Genomic DNA, 16,725 nt, shown 5'->3' on the forward strand with positions numbered 1-16,725 from the left:
GTTTGAGCATGTTTTGACGCAGTTTGTTGACTAGAAATGGAATGAGCGGGAGAAGGGGAAAAGCATAAGCAAATATCCAAGACCAATTCATCCACAGAGCATTGCCCTTGGATAGGGGATGTGGGTACCTAGATGCGAAGTTTTGGCATTTTGTGTTTTCGCTAGTGGCGAATAGATCTATATCTGGTGTTCCCCAATGTTGAAAGTATAGTTGAAGCACTTGAGGGCGAATCTCCCACTCGTGTGTTTGTTGATGATCTCTGCTGAGAACATCTGCCAATTGGTTGGGTATCCCTGGAATGTATTGTGCTGCCAGGTGAATTTTGTTGTGATTTGCCCATTGCTAAATATTTTGGGCTATGAGGGAGAGTTGGGATGAATGGGTCCCTTCTTGTTTGTTTAGGTAATACATTGTTGTCATGTTGTCTGTTTTGATAAGGATATTCTTGTGAGTGAGAAGAGGCTGAAAAGCTTTGAGTGCTAGGAATACAACTCTAAGAGAGTTATGTGTAACTGTTTGTGTTTGGCGTCCCGCTGTCCTTGAATGTTGTGATTGTTGAGGTGTGCCCCCCCAGGCAATCATTGATGCATCTGTTGTAAGAATGGACTGAGGCACGGGATCTTGAAATGGCCGCCTCTTGTTTAGGTTTGTGGAATTCCACCACCGAAGGGACATGCATGTTTGGCGATCTATCAACACTAGATCTTGAAGTTGACCCTGTGCCTGTGACCATTGCTGTGCAAGGCACTGTTGTAAAGGCCGCATGTTTAGTCTTGCATGTGGGACAATGGTAATACAGGATGCCATCATGCCCACTAGTTTCATGAAGAATTTGACAGTGTGCTGTTGGGCTGGCTGTATGTAAGGAAATGGCTCCCTGTTGCAGTTACCCCCCACTTTTTGCCTGATACTGATGCTGACTTGACTGAAAAGTGTGCTGAGGCCTGCTAACCAGGCACCAGTGTTCTTTCCCTAACCTGTACCTTTGTCTCCATAATTGGCACACCCTGGCATCCAGGTAAGTCCCTTGTAACTGGTACCCCTGGTACCAAGGGCCCTGATGCCAGGGAAGGTCTTTAAGGGCTGCAGCATGTCTTATGCCACCCTGGGGACCCCTCACTCAGCACAGACACACTGCTTGCCAGCTTGTGGGGAGAAAATGACTAAGTCGACATGGCACTCCCCTCAGGGTGCCATGCCAACCTCACACTGCCTATGGCATAGATAAGTCACCCCTCTAGCAGGCCTTACAGCCCTAAGGCAGGGTGCACTGTACCACAGGTGAGGGCATAGGTGCATGAGCACTATGCCCCTACAGTGTCTAAGCAAAACCTTAGACATTGTAAGTGCAGGGTAGCCATAAGAGTATATGGTCTGGGAGTCTGTCATACACGAACTCCACAGCACCATAATGGCTACACTGAAATCTGGCAAGTTTGGTATCAAACTTCTCCGCACACTAAATGCACACTGATGCCAGTGTACATTTTATTGTGAAATACACCCAGAGGGCATCTTAGAGATGCCCCCTGAAAACATACCCGACTTCCAGTGTGGGCTGACTAGTTTTACCAGCCTACCTGCTGGCAGACTAGAACCGGGGCACCCCTATCTCCATTGGAGCATATGCGTTTTGGGCACCACTTTGACCTCTGCACCTGAACGGCCCTGAGCTGCTGGTGTGGTAACTTTGGGGTTGCCCTGAACCCCCAACGGTGGGCTACTTTGGACCCAACTTTGAACCCTGTAAGTGCTTTACTTACCTGCAAAACTAACAAATACTTACCTCCCCCAGAAACTGTTGAATTTTGCACTGTGTCCAATTTTAAAATAGCTTATTGCCATTTTTTCAAGACTGTACATGCTATTGTGATGATTCAAAGTTCCTAAGATACCTGAGTGAAATACCTTTCATTTAAAGTATTGTTTGTAAATATTGAACCTGTGGTTCTTAAAATAAACTAAGAAAATATATTTTTCTATATAAAAACCTATTGGCCTGGAATTGTCTTTGAGTGTGTGTTCCTCATTTATTGCCTGTGTGTGTACAACAAATGCTTAACACTACCCTCTGATAAGCCTACTGCTCGACCACACTACCACAAAATAGAGCATTAGAATTATCTCTTTTTGCCACTATCTTACCTCTAGTATTTGTGGCAATATATTGTGAAATGCTTGTATTTGTGGACTTGGGCTTGCAAGCGCTGTTTGCGTATTTAGTGTTGCCCCTAAATACTGTTGAATTTGCGCAGGTTGTAGGTGTGATTTTTGGTAGTTTATGGAGAACCCTAGGTTGTGTAGGGTTTGTATTACATAATGTGTATGGTTTTGACACTGTGTATGGCTGTTGGATTTTATTAGCCAATCGTCCAGATATGGAAAGACATGAAGGTGTTGCCTTCTTAGGTAAGCTGCAACTACCGCCAGGCATTTTGCGCATACTCTGGGAGCTGTTGTTATTCCGAAGGGTAACACTTTGAACTGATAATGCTTTCCTTGAATCACAAACCTGAGATGTTTTCTGTGCGCTGTATGGATGGGTATGTGAAAATACGCATCTTTGAGGTCTAATGTTGCCATGAAATCATGCTGTTGAAGTAGTGGGACAACATCCTTTAGCGTTACCATGTGAAAATGTTCTGACAAGATGTCAAGATTGAGGGTTCTGAGATCTAATATTGGCCTTAAGGTTCCGTCCTTTTTGGGAATGAGGAAATACAGTGAGTAAACTCCTGTTCCTATTTGATTTTGTGGCACTGGCTCTATTGCTTGTTTGAGTAATAGAGATTTTACTTCCTCTTGCAACAGGGCGATATGTTGTGTGGAGAAGTTGTGCGGTTTTGGTGGACTATTTGGTGGAGTTTGTGCCAATTCTAAGCAATAGCCATTGCAGATAATTGATAATACCCAGCTGTCTGTGGTAATGGGTAGCCAATTGTTGTGGAACCTTTGCAGTCTTCCCCCCACAGGTGAGGTGTGAATTGGGAGGGGATGGATCAAGTCACTGCTTTGCCTGTTGTGAGGCTTGTTTTGCTGACTGATATTTTCCTCTGCCTCTGGGGGTACTGTCCTCTAAGTGCTTTTGAAACCACCTCGTAGATATTGAGGTTGGTAGGTCGACTGTTTGTGAGGTGGATGCCTCGGGTGTTTGGGTTCTAAATCCACCTCTGTATTGGGGCTTACGAAAGGATCCCCTGTATTGTGTAGTATACAAAGCACCCATGGCTTTAGCTGTGTCCGAATCTTTTTTAATTTTTTTAATCGCCGTGTCCACCTCTGGGCCAAAAAGCTGTTTTTGGTTAAACGGCATATTGAGGACAGCCTGTTGTATTTCAGGCTTAAATCCTGAAGACCTAAGCCATGCGTGTCTTCTTATGGTGACAGCAGTGTTGATGGTTCTAGCTGCTGTATCTGCAGAGTCTAGGGCAGACCTGATCTGATTGTTTGTGATGGCTTGCCCTTCCTCAACTATAAGTTGTGCCCTCTTCTGTTGTTCCTTGGGGAGATGTTGTATTATGTCTTTCATCTCATCCCAGTGTGTCCTATTGTATCTAGCCAACAATGCCTGAAAGGTGGCTATCCTCCACTGGTTGGCTGCCTGAGATGCCACCCTTTTTCCTGCAGCATCGAACGTTCTACTCTCCTTGTCTGGTGGGGGTGTATCACCCGATGACTGCGAGTTTGCTCTTTTTCTGACTTCGCTTACCACTAGAGTCTGGAGGCAATTGTTGTGTGATAAAGGCAGGATCAGAGGGAGGTGGCTTATATTTTTTCTCCCCCCTAGGAGTCATTATTCTAGTTTTAACTGGCTCCTTGAATATTTGGTCAGCATGCGTTAACATGCCGGGGAGCATGGGAAGCGACTGATAAGTTGCGTGCGTACAGGAAAGTGTATTAAAAAGGAAGTCATCCTCTAACAGCTCATTGTGCATGGCAACATTGTGATAGGATGCCGCCCTAGCTATGACCTGGGTGTAACCTGTATATCCTCTGGTGGTGATGGCTTAGAGGGATAGCAGTCTGGGTTATCTGGAATGGGATCTGGATCATAAAGATCCCATGGATCCACATTGTCCTGCTGCGAATCGAATGAGTGTGCTGGTGATTGCATAGGTGTAGGACTAGTTGGGGGAGAGATAGGTAAATGAGGAGAGTGAGGAGGAGAAAATTGAGGAGGTGGAGGTTTCTCTTTGGTTCTTGGCACTTTAGCTGGTGGCTGAGCAGTGTCCAATTCTTCCTGAAAGGCTAATTTCCTCTTTGGCTTTAGAGGAGGTGCTGTTATAATTCTGCCAGTGTCTTTATGGATGTGAATCCTGGCTGCCTTTCATCTATTGCCTCCATTTGTGAGTGTTCCTCAGTCAGTTTATGGCTTTCTTTGAGTGCTTGTGGAAGTCCATGTTCCTCTGTATAAATTGTCTTTTTCGGCTCCGAAGCTGGTTCTTTCGGTATTGAAAAAGTCGGGGTCGATGATGGTCTCGGCTCGGAAAATGATTTTTGAGGTTTCGACTCCAAGGATCGAGGTTTGGTGGACTCGGAGACAGAGCCTCGGCTCGAGTCCGATAGCTTTGGTGGCGTGGCCTTTTTCGTGCCGAAGTTGTGGGCTGGTCACCAAAGGTCTTTTTACGGGTCGAGCCATGGCCTTCCGGCAGTGGCGTCCCCAAGGCCTTATGTTTGGGCTTGGCTGGGACAGGGGCAGGCGTACTCACGTGCTGTCCTGCCGTGACCGGTCTGTCCTCCTCAGACTAGGACCCTCGAACAGAGACAGCCATCATGCAGGATCTCATCCTCTTCCAAGTCGAGACGTTTGGTGCCCTTGGATGCCATCTCAAGTCTCCGTGCTCTTCTGTCTCGGAGCGTTTTCTTGGAGCGGAAGGATCTGCAGGCCTCGCAATTGTCTTCCCGATGGTCTGGAGAAAGGCAGAGATTACAGACGAGATGTTGGTCTGTGTAGGGAAATTTTGCGTGGCACCGAGGATAAAAGCGGAATGGGGTCCGGTCCATGAGGTTTCCACGCGGTCGGCCCGACCAGGCCAGAGTTGGGCGCGCGTGCCCCAAAGGGCGAGTAGAGATGTTTAACCCAATGGTACCCAAGTGTTAATAGAGGATGGTATGCGATCAAAACAATACCGACGAGAATTTGAGAGTTTTGAAACTTTTCCGACTCGAACTATCGGAGCGAAAGGAAACACGTCCGAACCCGATGACGGAAAGAAAACAATCTAACATGGAGTCGATGCCCATGCGCAGTGGAGCCGAAGAGGAGGAGTCACTCGATCCCGTGACTCGAAAACACTTCTTCGAAGAACAACTTGTAACACTCTGAGCCCAACACTAGATGGCAGACTATGCATAGCATGTGTATCTGCAGCTACACATGCCATCAAACGTATATATAGTTGGATTTGCAAGAGTCTCTTGAAAGGCCTGGGCATATTTTAAGGGGCCGATTCTGTTAAAGAAGAAAAAAAAAAAAAAAGAGGGAGAGAGGGGCCGCATGCCACTTCCCTTGAGCATGTGAAGGCCCCAGTGACCCTATTCCCAAGGCTGATTTTTTAAAAAAAAAAAAAAAAGAAAAAAAAGGGGAGGGGGTGGGGACCAGCAGCACCCCCCCCACCTGAGCTTACTTGGGCACCAGGGACCCCAACCTCTGGGGCCGGCTCGGAGAGCCCACCCCCAGGACACAATAGTTTCCCTGCCCACACTAGCATGGGAACAAACAATAACTCTGCTCCCAGCCGGCAGATTTAAAAATAACCCCACAGGATAGGAACAGACTTGTGTTCTGTTTCCCTGCATGCACTGCTGTGAGAGGGAAAAGCAAAACACAACAAAACACCTATTGCTTCCACCCGGAGGGAGCATGCAAATAGCAGCTGTTCCCTAAGGGCAGCCCTCCCACCTTTTAAAAAAGGCACAGCACTGGGGGATGGGGTCGCCGGGGCCTATGAAGGCTTGAGGAGGGGGCTGCACAGGCAGCATCCCCTTTTTAATAAAATACGACAGCGGGGTATGGGGAACTTGGAGCCCAATAAGGCCGGGGAAGCTCTCTTTAAAATGGACAACTCTGGTGGTCCCCCTTTTTTAAATTATATTTGGCCCCAGGGAGATGGGTTCCCAGGGCCTATTGGCACACTTTAAAATTATTATTTTTTCTGTTAATTTCTAAGGTTTGCTTTTTAAACAAAAACTTTTTATCACACCTAACTATAACGTTACTTTAACCTTTGGTTTTTTTCAGTGACTATGGGGGTCATTAGACCCTCGCTGTGGCGGTCCCACAGCCACATTACGACCGTGGCATTGGCGCCACAGCCGGACTGCCAGCCCCACCAGTTTTCCTCAACAGGAAGGACTGGCGCACCTAATCTGCCAGGGCAGCGCTGCCCTGGGGATTACGAGTCCCTTCTCTGCCGGCGGTTACATGGCGGTAGCAATGCCATGTAACTGCTGGCGGAGATGGGGTGCAGGGGACCACAGTGGGGCCCCTGCACTGCCCATGCACTTGGCATGGGCAGTGCAGGGCCCCCTGGCCAATCCTGCTGTGATGCTCACTGTCTGCTATGCAGGCAGTAAACATTGAGACAGGTGCTCGTGCACCCTATGCACTACAGCATTTCCTCCGGCTCTATTATGCTCCAGCGTCAATGTTGTAGACTGTTTCCCGCTGGGCCAGCGGGCAGAAACACCGTTTCCGCCTGTTGACCCAGCGGAGAACTCTTAATGGGGCCCACAGGAAGGTGGCCTCACTGGCGGCAACCTGACCGTCGGGACTTCGGCGGATGGCCTTTTCCGTCCATCGTAATCTACCCACATATGTATGTATACATATATACACACACACATATATATAGATATATATACACATACATACATATATATATTCACTGTAAAAAAAATAAAAAATGTTACAGGGATGTTATAGCTAGATTATAGAATTTTAAAACCTTAGAAATTCACACAAAAAAAAAAAAAAAAATAAGGTTTGAGGGGCATTATAGTAAGGTTCAGATTTTACACACACAAAACCATAGAAATTCAACGTTATATTAATTATACTTATCTCAAGACACTATAACTCTTGCTCTAAGGTAACTATAACTCGCACCCTTGCCATGCACAGTTTTCTCATAAATAATTTTATTGCAAATGCTGCAGTGATATTATCAATGATATCATAGAAGATGTCAATAATGATGTAATATGTGGAGTAAGTAGCAGTGCATGGCTAGGGTGTGGCCAGGCCCTGCATCCAACCCCACGGCATGCACAACCTTTGGCTGTGACCTGTGGAGGTTGGTTGCAGGCCAGTGCCCAGCCCCTGTGGCCATTCCCAAGCCCCCCATGCCCCCTCACCCTGGCACCCAAACTCCCCCCAGGCACCCAAACCCAGGGCTGGCAGCAGGGCCTGGCCTGTGGCCAGACCATGCGCCCAAAACCCGATAGGCACCAAACTCCTCGTCGGTTTGCCACAGGGCCCAACTGGAGGACCTTCTACTGGCTAATTAGTAAGTGCTATCTCGTTGGGTAAATGTATACTGCACATTCTACTCCACCACTATGTAATGGACCACGAGGTTATACTTTCACTGACCATGTCTGGTGTGAATGCCACTGTTCCTTGACAACCTTCCTGCTGAAATCTGTGCTAACATGAATCCTAGTATAGAGAAGATGGCAAGTCTACAAAGAGTTGAATCTCCACTTTACAAGGGTACTTCCTCTTAATTACATGAAGTAAGCGCTTCTTTGTTTGGTGCAGATGTGCTCATATTTCGATGCCTCAGGAACGCTTGCAGGGCCTTTTGGTAAGCTGTCCGTCAAGCTGGAAAAATGAGGGAGGACCGATTCATACCATGACCTATACAGGTAGGGGCAAAACAGGCAGAGCTTCGAGATCATTTTGCGCAATTGTATACTCATAGTACTTAAAAGGATGAAGGATGGACTCTGCTCTCACCAGGAGAGCACTGGAAAGATCTCGCTTGCCACGGTCAACACAGAAAAGATTTTGCTCCAATAGAGCACTGATAAATAGGCACAAGTCCCAGACTGGCTCGAGTCCCATTGGGGTGAGGGGGGCTCAATTCTCCAGCAGTCTTATTGCTCCCACACGCAGGGAGTAGCTAGAAATGCTGCTTCCTGCGTGCAGGAGCAATAGTTTCATCTGTTTTCTTGCTGCTCCTGCTCGCTGGAGCGGACTTACAGGGGCACAAGTTATAGTTACCTTATGGTGCGAGTTATAGTTACTTGAAAGAACTGTAACTATAACTGCTTAATTTCTATGTTTCTTTACTGAGATCTTTTCACATGGAACCAGGAGAGGGAGGTAAATATTAGGCAGAAAGGAAATCTTATTGCCATTCAACCGCCTAATGTACAGTTTTGAAGAAGTGGAAAGGCTACTTATTGTAGCGAGCATTATACATGCTAATATCTACCCAGGCGCTCCAGATGTTGTGCACTGCTCATACTACTGTGTAAAACATTTCTGTTCTACGTGTTATGCCGCTACATGAAAAACATACTGGGACATAATTTGGAACTGCACGTTCTCGGCTTACACTTTACATGTTGTGGAAACACTCCTAAGGGTAGTTGATTTGCAATTGTTAGAGTAACGCCGAGGTATGTTATATATTATTTAGGTATGTTTCGTCGGTAGTTTGTGTTACCCATGATGGGGTTCTCTTTCACCACAATATTGCTGTACGACCGCCACTCTCACCTGCTGTACCGATGGGTTTCCTGGGTTTGTTGAAGACTTGCTCTCCTGGATGCGGAGGAGGAACCACATCCTGCCCTTGCCTTGATAACATAGGGTCGTATTCTTTTCCATCGTAGTTGGCGTCAAATAATTTTTTAAACCACTGAACAAACTCAAAATTATCCTGGAACTTTCCTTTTACCAGTCTTTCTACTGGAATTATCTGTAGGAAAAGACAACAAACATATATTAGCTATTACAGGAGTGCATCTCCATTTAATGCAAACTATAAAACGAGACTATCTTGTTTAGAATTAAATTATAATTTTTGGAAATATATATGGCAGTCTGCACAAAAAGCTGCCATGCCAAGTTCATGTAATATCAAGCTCATACTTAAGGGCCTTTTTAGGTGACAAAACATTGTGTCTTCCTTATCTGTCCATAAGACGTTGTGTCGGGCCAGCTTAGCATCACAACAGCGACGCCGGTGCAGCCCTGCACACTGCGCGCACCCGAAGAGGGAGTCTGGGGACTCTGGGGCAGATCTGGTACCAGCACTGGTGAATGTCTACGAGACACTGTCCTGAGTGTCCTGTGAGATAGACTTTCAATGGTGATCTCCGCAGTAGCATGTGCTCAATGGTGTCCTTCCGCTTACAGCTGCCACCTTTCTACGGGGTCAGTGGTAGAGCACATTCTGCTGCCCGATAGACTGGGGAATTATGATCTTTTGTTTCAGATATTACGAGCACATATGAAAATGCAATGACCATAGCACCCTCGATCTAGCGGTGCAAGATATTAAAAAATACCACAGATGCTTGCACCTGCCAACAACTCAAAGGTGGCCTCGAGATAAACCTAGGGTTGACCAATGCCTCCTGCCTGTACCATGGGTCTTGGATGTTAAGGCTCTGATGTGGAACCTGCCCAGCCAATCTGCCTGCTGTGGTTAAGCCACCTCCTCCTATATTTGAATGTGGCTCCGCTGGACAGAATGCCCCAGTTATGAGTTGGGAAGACCTGATGAGGTTAAACCACAATCCATTGGTTCATGTCAGGGCAGAATATGGGTCACAGAACACACAAACCCTGTATGCGTTCCTTGTACCTATGAATTACAACATTCTTGAATGGCTAAGCTTAGTATGGAAGTTCAAAAGCACATTCATCTACATTTTAGAGCAATGTGAAAAATAATAATTTTAGTACAAGATACTAGGCTCGATTGACCCCTCTAGATGGGGGCTGTGTGTGAGTTACTAGTCTGGAACACAGCATCAGGCGAATATCCCAGATCTCCAAACCCATAGGACATTCTACCCTCCTCTCAACAACCTGGAAAGCACTGAGAGGCATTCTGCATCCCTTCTCACCTGTGACGAGCCAGAAACAGACCTGTTATCCATGCCACTCCAGGTCAGTACTGTGCATCTCACCCCTTTTCCCTGCTTAATAAAAAGGTGGCTTAATAATTCCTCACAAATACTATGGGACTACTTCATGTCCCCAGGCTATGTAATTATTTGCCTAGTTTAGGAAAGCAAAGTAATAAAAGGTGCAGAAGATATCTCCAGAGGCTTGATCTCATGCAACAAACTGACATTGGAAGAGTTTTCCATGTTTGACTGTTAATAGAAGTGACAGCGTCTGCGTAGAACGATACAAAATTCCACATCATATAGCATCCTTCAGATAACAACTCCTCCGATTCACTGAACAGCACATGGAGATCTGTGTAGAAAACTACTTCCGACATCATCTTCCTGGAAGACTTCACTCTCGCTAGGCAGACACCAACTCTCCCATCTTGGAACTATCACTTTTTCCATGCAATAATCAATCAATCACAGCATTTGTAAAGCACAGCACTATCACCCCTAAGGTTATCTAGGTGCTGAGGGTGCCGTGTATCAGCCGAAAAGCCACTTCTTGAGTCCCCTTCAAAAATCTCCCAGGGAGGGATCTGTTTGGAGATGGAAGGGCAGGCTGTTCCAGGACTTAGCTGCTGTGTAGGAGGAGGGACCTCCACTGCAGCTGCAATGGATGTGGGGTGTTTGCTATTTAGCGATGCGGAGCATAGCTATCTTGCTGAGATGTAGAAGCTCAGCCGATAGTTGATTTAGGACAGCCCTAGGATGTGGAAAGCCTTGTATGAGAGAGTGAGGGTTTTGAACTGGCATCGCTTCTGGATGGGAAGCCGATGGAGATTCCGGAGGTGAAGATTGAGCACTTGGGAGGTTGAGGATGAGCCTGGCTGCAGTGTTCTGTAGAGTCTGGAGCCTTTAAGGTAGCTGGGAGATCTCGCCCGCGTAGAGAGCATTGCAATAGTCGAAGCGGCTGGTGACCTGGGAGTGCGTGACTGTCTTTCTGGTATTGTTAGGGATCCATCTGAAGATTCGGCGAAGCATACGGAGAATGTGGAAGCAGGAGGCAGCAACTGAATTTACTGGTCGATTCATGGATAGTTGGCAGTTGAGGATGATGCCAAAGTTTTGTGCATGGTCTGATGGAGAGGGCACTGATCCGAGTTATGCTGCACCAGCTGTGGTCCCATACAGAGGTGTTCTTCCCAAAGATCAGGACTTCTGTTTTGTCGGTGTTTAGTTTGAGGCAGCTGTTCTACATCAATGTTGCTACATTGGTCATGGCAATGTGGTAGTTGGCTTTGATGTTGTGGGTTCTTTGGCGAGTGAGAGGATTAGTTGAGTGCCAGAGGAGACTATATTGAGTTCATAGGATATGACGATGTCTATGAGGGGGTCATGCAGATGTTGAACAGGGTTGGGCTGAGGGAGGATGCCGCAGGTGATGTTCTTGGGTGCAGAAGTGAAGGGAGGAAGGCGGATGCTCTGCGTGCAGCCTGAAAAGAAAGAGGCAATCCACTTAAGCACATTTTGTTGAATGCCTATGTTATGGAGACTGTTGAGTAAAGTGTGAAGCCCCCAGGCTATGTATGTGATGGGAGATTGTATCGAATGCAGCAGAGAGGTCCAGAAGGATCAGAGCTGCCAACTCTCCTCGGTCGAGGAGGGTCCGGATGTCATCCGTGGAGACGATCAGTGCAGTCTCTGTGCCGTGGTTGGCCCAGAATCCTGATTGTGAGGTGTTGAGAAGGTGGTTTTGGTCGATGTTAGACTGTGAGCTGTTGGTTGATGGCTTTCTCGAGTACTTTGGTAAGGAAGGGGAGCAGGGAGATCAGTATGTAGTTTTTGAGGTTGCTGGGGTTGGCGGAGGGTTTTATTAGGAGGGGTCTGACCTCTGCGTGCTTCCATTCATCCGGGAATGTTGCCGTGGAGATGGAGGTGTTAAGGATGCAGGTTAGTTCTGTGCTAACAGTGTTGGCTCTGAGGCTGGAAAGGCAGTGAGGGCCGGGGTCGGTAGGGGCCCTGGAGTGTATGGATGACATGATGGCTGTAGTCGTCTATGGGGTAATCAGGGAGCAGGAGGGTATCATCTGGCTGGTGTTCACTGCTTGAAAGATGTTGCCTAGGCTGGAGGGTTGGGAGTTGAAATTGTGGTATATGGTGGTGATCCTGCTATGGAAGTAGTCTGAGAGGGTGTCGCAGAGTTCCTGGGATGGGTGGATGGTGGTCTCTGTGGCTATTGGGTTAGAAAATGAATTGATGATTCTAAAGAGTTCTTTCGTGTGGTTGGCTGCGGTGTTGATGCGGGCAGTAATTGCTGCCTTGACATGTTGGTGGTAGTTATTGAGGGCTGCCTTGTAGGTGGCTCTGTTGGAGGAGTCCTTGGCCACACACCATTGTTTCTCAAGCCAGTGGCAGTCAGGTTTGGAGTTTCTGAGCTCTGGAGTGTACCATCTCGCTGGCTTGGAGGGGTTGTTGGTTTTATCTGGTTTCAGCGCGGCCACTGTTGGCGGATTTGGAGAACCAGGTAATGACGTTTTGGACTGCCTGGTTGAGGTCTGCTATGGAATCAGGTTTTGCGATGCCTAGGGCCTGTGCCCACAGGGTATCAGATACCTTGCCCCAGCTTCGGTGTGGGGGGGTGCTGAGGTGCTTGGAGGAGGTGTGCTGGGAACTGGAGATTGTAAAGTGGACAATGACGTGGTTGTTCCAGGTGAGTTCAGTCACATGGGTGAAACTGATTCTGTTCCTAGAAGTGAAGATGGCATCCAGTGTGTGTCTGGCTTTATTCGTGGGTTTGGTGACCAGTTGGGTGAGGCCGATGTTGCTGAGGTTCTCTATGAGGAAAGAGAATTTGGTGTTGTTAAGGTGGAAATTGAGATTGCCAAGTAGGACATAGTGGAGGGAGTCAATAGCGAGGGGACGATGGCGTCGCAGAAGGCTGGGCGTGGTCCTGGGGGTTTGTATGCAAGAGTGCCTCTCATTGTGTGTTGACATCGGTCTGCAGTCAGAAGTTGAGGTGCTACATGAGGGGCGCTGGGTCGTCGTGAAGGTGTAATGGATGGTTACCTTGAAGATTATGGTGATGCACCTTCCATGTTTGTTGGGCGGTCTCGGTGTTTCATCTTGTAGCCATCAGGGGTGGCCATGGCAATGTCGGGATTTGAGGAGGGTGTTAGCCATGTTTTGGTGATGAAGGCGACATCCGGGTCACGGGTGGTGATGGTGTCCCAGATTTCTGTAGCATGTTTACATAAGGAGTAGGCGTTTAGCAGGATGCACCAGAGTGGTGCTTGGTTTTTCGTTGTTTTCTGTGTGGGTGGAGTGCAGGAATTAGCTTGTTCAGGTGGGCCCACATTGCAGGAAAAACAGCAGTGTAGACAGGTGAAGGGTCCTTTCTTTGAGCGTGGGGAGGCTGTGAAGCAGCTGTTGATGAGGTGTCAGACATTCAGGGCCTGAGCTCCTACGTAGTGTAGTGGTGTGGGGTGGGAGGATCAGGGGTCCTGGGGCTGGGTGAGGTCCGGGCACAAACGGACTTGCCTTTGGCGCTACGTCCTCCATTATATGTCCTGGAAGGTGGGGGGGCCCAGGTGGGAATGCAGGAGCGGCAGTGCCATGAAGGAGGCATCGGCAGGGGTGTCAGCAGACGCAATCAGGCTCAGGAATGCAGGCAGAGCTGTTGCAATCAGGCTCAGGAATGCAGGTGGAGATGTCAGCGGCAGGCAGGAGGGCAGTGGAGTGGCTGGGGAGCTGTGACTGGCACAATGGTCCCATATAACTCTGCAGCTTTCGTACTCTAATGAAATCACCTCTGACCTTATAATGGCTAAAAATGGCCTCTTGGAAATCAAACCTGTGATTCACAGTTTCGGGTCCACAACCTATGGCCAGCCAGACTCAAACAACTGACTACGAAGCAACCCTTGCAGCATGGGTTCCCAACAGCTTGAAAGATGCCACTGACGACTCTAAAATAAATCAACTCTCTGGTCATTACAATGATGCTATGACTTCAATCATACATGACCTCACTCCACTCAAACAAAAACTGAACAAATGGTTCTTAAACCTTAAAGAAGAAAGGAACTCCCTCAGGTCAGGAGAAAGCATCTGCCACTTAAACTCCCCCCCCCCGAATACCCGAAACTCTACACAAGGGACGTAGGTAGTGTAAGAAATATACATTCCGAGCTGAACCAACCTTCCTGAGATGAGAAATAAATGCAGACAAGAAACACCATAAATAGCTGTTTGCGACTGTAAGACAAAATTCTAACCCTACCCTTAACAGACTCTTAAAAAGAATAGTTAAAAATGCAATACTCATACCGGATTCTTTTCGGAAATGAGGAAAAAATAAGTCAGAATAACTCTCTAGAAGCTCTTGAATGTGTCCCAGCTCATATCACTGACCAAAATCAACCAGCACCTAGTCCTCTTTTAGAAAAATCACTGACTAAAATCATGCTTTAAAATTAGCATCACAAGGAAAAACTGCAGTCCAAAAGAAACACTAAAAACTGTTGTAAAAAAACTAAAATATTTTTATAGCCTGCTATGGATTCCTGCTTAATGATCTTTAAATTGTTTGGCACAAGGCCACCAAAACAATTTTAATCGCATGCTGTGACTACAGCGCACAGTCACTCACGCAAACAGAAGACTAACAGAAAAAGATACCCCAAACCAAGAAAAAGATACCTGAGCAAAGCTTCGAAGTGACAGCTTTATATCACTGATTATCAGTTCCACTAGAAACAAAAACATAAAAAATGAAGCAGCTCTCAATTCAGTATGAATGGGGCAATGCTCTTGTCATACTCCGCACTACTTTATGTTGACTACTGCTTAAGTGGAGGATATTGGCACATTGGCATTCAATTTGTTGGAGAGGTAGGTGACGAGTCAATAATTGTTGGCACCTGTGACTGCAGTGGATTCAAATCCATTAAAATACTTTATCAATTGAATTACTTTGATTGTGATATTTCCCGCAGCCCCCAACAACATGCTTCAGCATTATCATCAACCAGTTCCAAAGTGAGCTCAAACACTATGTGCAAGCCATCCCACACGTAACGCTTGATTCCGCACCACACCGTGGATGAAGAGGCACCTTAAGTGTATGAAGAGAATGCCAACAGGTAACTCCACAGTTCAGGTAAATGTAGACGAACAAGGTGCAGTTGATATTTAGTGAAAACATGATAAAGTTCCTTATTTCTTTTGAGAATAAAGTGAACACAGGCAGAACGTACTTTATCTACACCCATCTTCTTGAAAGCTGCCTGTAGTACTTTAAAGTTGTGGATATACTCATGCTCCAGCTTTGCCTGGAACTTGACCTTCTTCAAGAGTATGGAGCCTGGAAAGAGCATATCCATGAACTGACAGTACGCAGCACCTGAGGAAAAACAACAGGGAATAAGTCAGTTACTCTGAAATTACACACACGCATACACACATGTGCACAACCCTCCTGCCCGGGAAGATGAATAATGGTTATGATAGAACTGTGATGCTAATGTCTGCAGTAAGCCCATTGCGAACAGTGAAAATAATTCCATGAATTCAAGATAACTATATTTCCCACTCTTTAACAATCTCTGGTCCGAGTTAAGCCGAACTGTGAAGGAAGGAGTGAGTAGATGGACAGTCAGCAACTCGTGCTATTTTTAATATTATGAGATGGTGTGGCCTAGATCTACCAGAGTGAACATATGAATCTTCCCAACATGCAACAACTGAAGACAAATTGTTGCAGATAAGCATTTATCTAATCACAACTATTAATTAGGTCCTTTTTAGCCCCTTTCTCTGACACATAGCAGCAAAGGTGATCAGTGTTTCTTCCTTGTCTTTGTAACATACAATTGGGACAACTGCACATGTTGGTCATACTCCATAGTGAATGAAGACTTGTAAGCTATAAACTGTCCTCACGGCTAACTTCAGAGCGTTTTCATTCTTCTCACCAGAACAGTATGCAAACTTTAGTTATTTTCACCCAGTTATACAGGCTCTTATGCCTTGTGAGTGCCTTTGGCTGCAGGTCACTGAACAGTGATCATTCAATGTCTTCAGGGCACGCGGAACCATGCATAGATTTGTTGACAATGTTTTAACTGCTTTGCTACTTGGTAATCTTGCTTTCAATTTCCCAAATATGCAGAAGATCTACATTCTGCACTGCTGCTGCTAAACTCACTGCTCCAGTTTGTGCTAGAGAGAAGACGATCACCATTATCCACTGGACGACTTCACGGTCTGTATATTTTAAGTGATTGTGGATTCTGCCAAACTCCTTAGTACCTTTCTGTCAAACTGGTTTGCATGTATCACACTACATGGCCGCAGTCCAACCAATTTGACTTTGTTGAACTCTTTCTACTCTTCCTTCTTGATGCATTGTCTGATGCAGCTCTCATACGTCTAGTGATTAAGAATTGATACTCATTGGTGTAAACCTCCATGTTTGTAGTCCGGCTTGACAGGAATTTGGTAATCATGGAGGGGATCTTGGACCACATGTTTCCTATCTTACAGGTCCTCCCCTTAGCATTCTCGACAACCTCATTTAGACAGCAACTGTCTGAACTCTAGAAAAGTGCTGTCAAAATTAGGAATCTTAAAGCTGAGCGTTTTTT

General features: G+C 46.5%; 1 protein-coding gene across 9 annotated transcripts in view; it reads right to left on the reverse strand.

Annotated features, from left to right (window-relative positions):
* MAPRE3 (microtubule associated protein RP/EB family member 3) overlaps window positions 1–16,725 on the reverse strand; it is a 664,975-nt gene that overhangs the window by 156,725 nt on the left and 491,525 nt on the right. For all 9 annotated transcript variants that reach the window (XM_069233631.1, XM_069233633.1, XM_069233630.1 and 6 more), the window contains 2 exons: window positions 15,337–15,482; window positions 8,730–8,931 (listed from right to left, as the gene is read on the reverse strand). In XM_069233631.1, coding sequence (XP_069089732.1) covers window positions 8,730–8,931; window positions 15,337–15,482 — 348 coding nt within the window. The remainder of the gene's footprint in view (window positions 1–8,729; window positions 8,932–15,336; window positions 15,483–16,725) is intronic.

This window comes from Pleurodeles waltl, chromosome 5, assembly GCF_031143425.1.
Source record: "Pleurodeles waltl isolate 20211129_DDA chromosome 5, aPleWal1.hap1.20221129, whole genome shotgun sequence".
NCBI lineage: Eukaryota > Metazoa > Chordata > Amphibia > Caudata > Salamandridae > Pleurodeles > Pleurodeles waltl.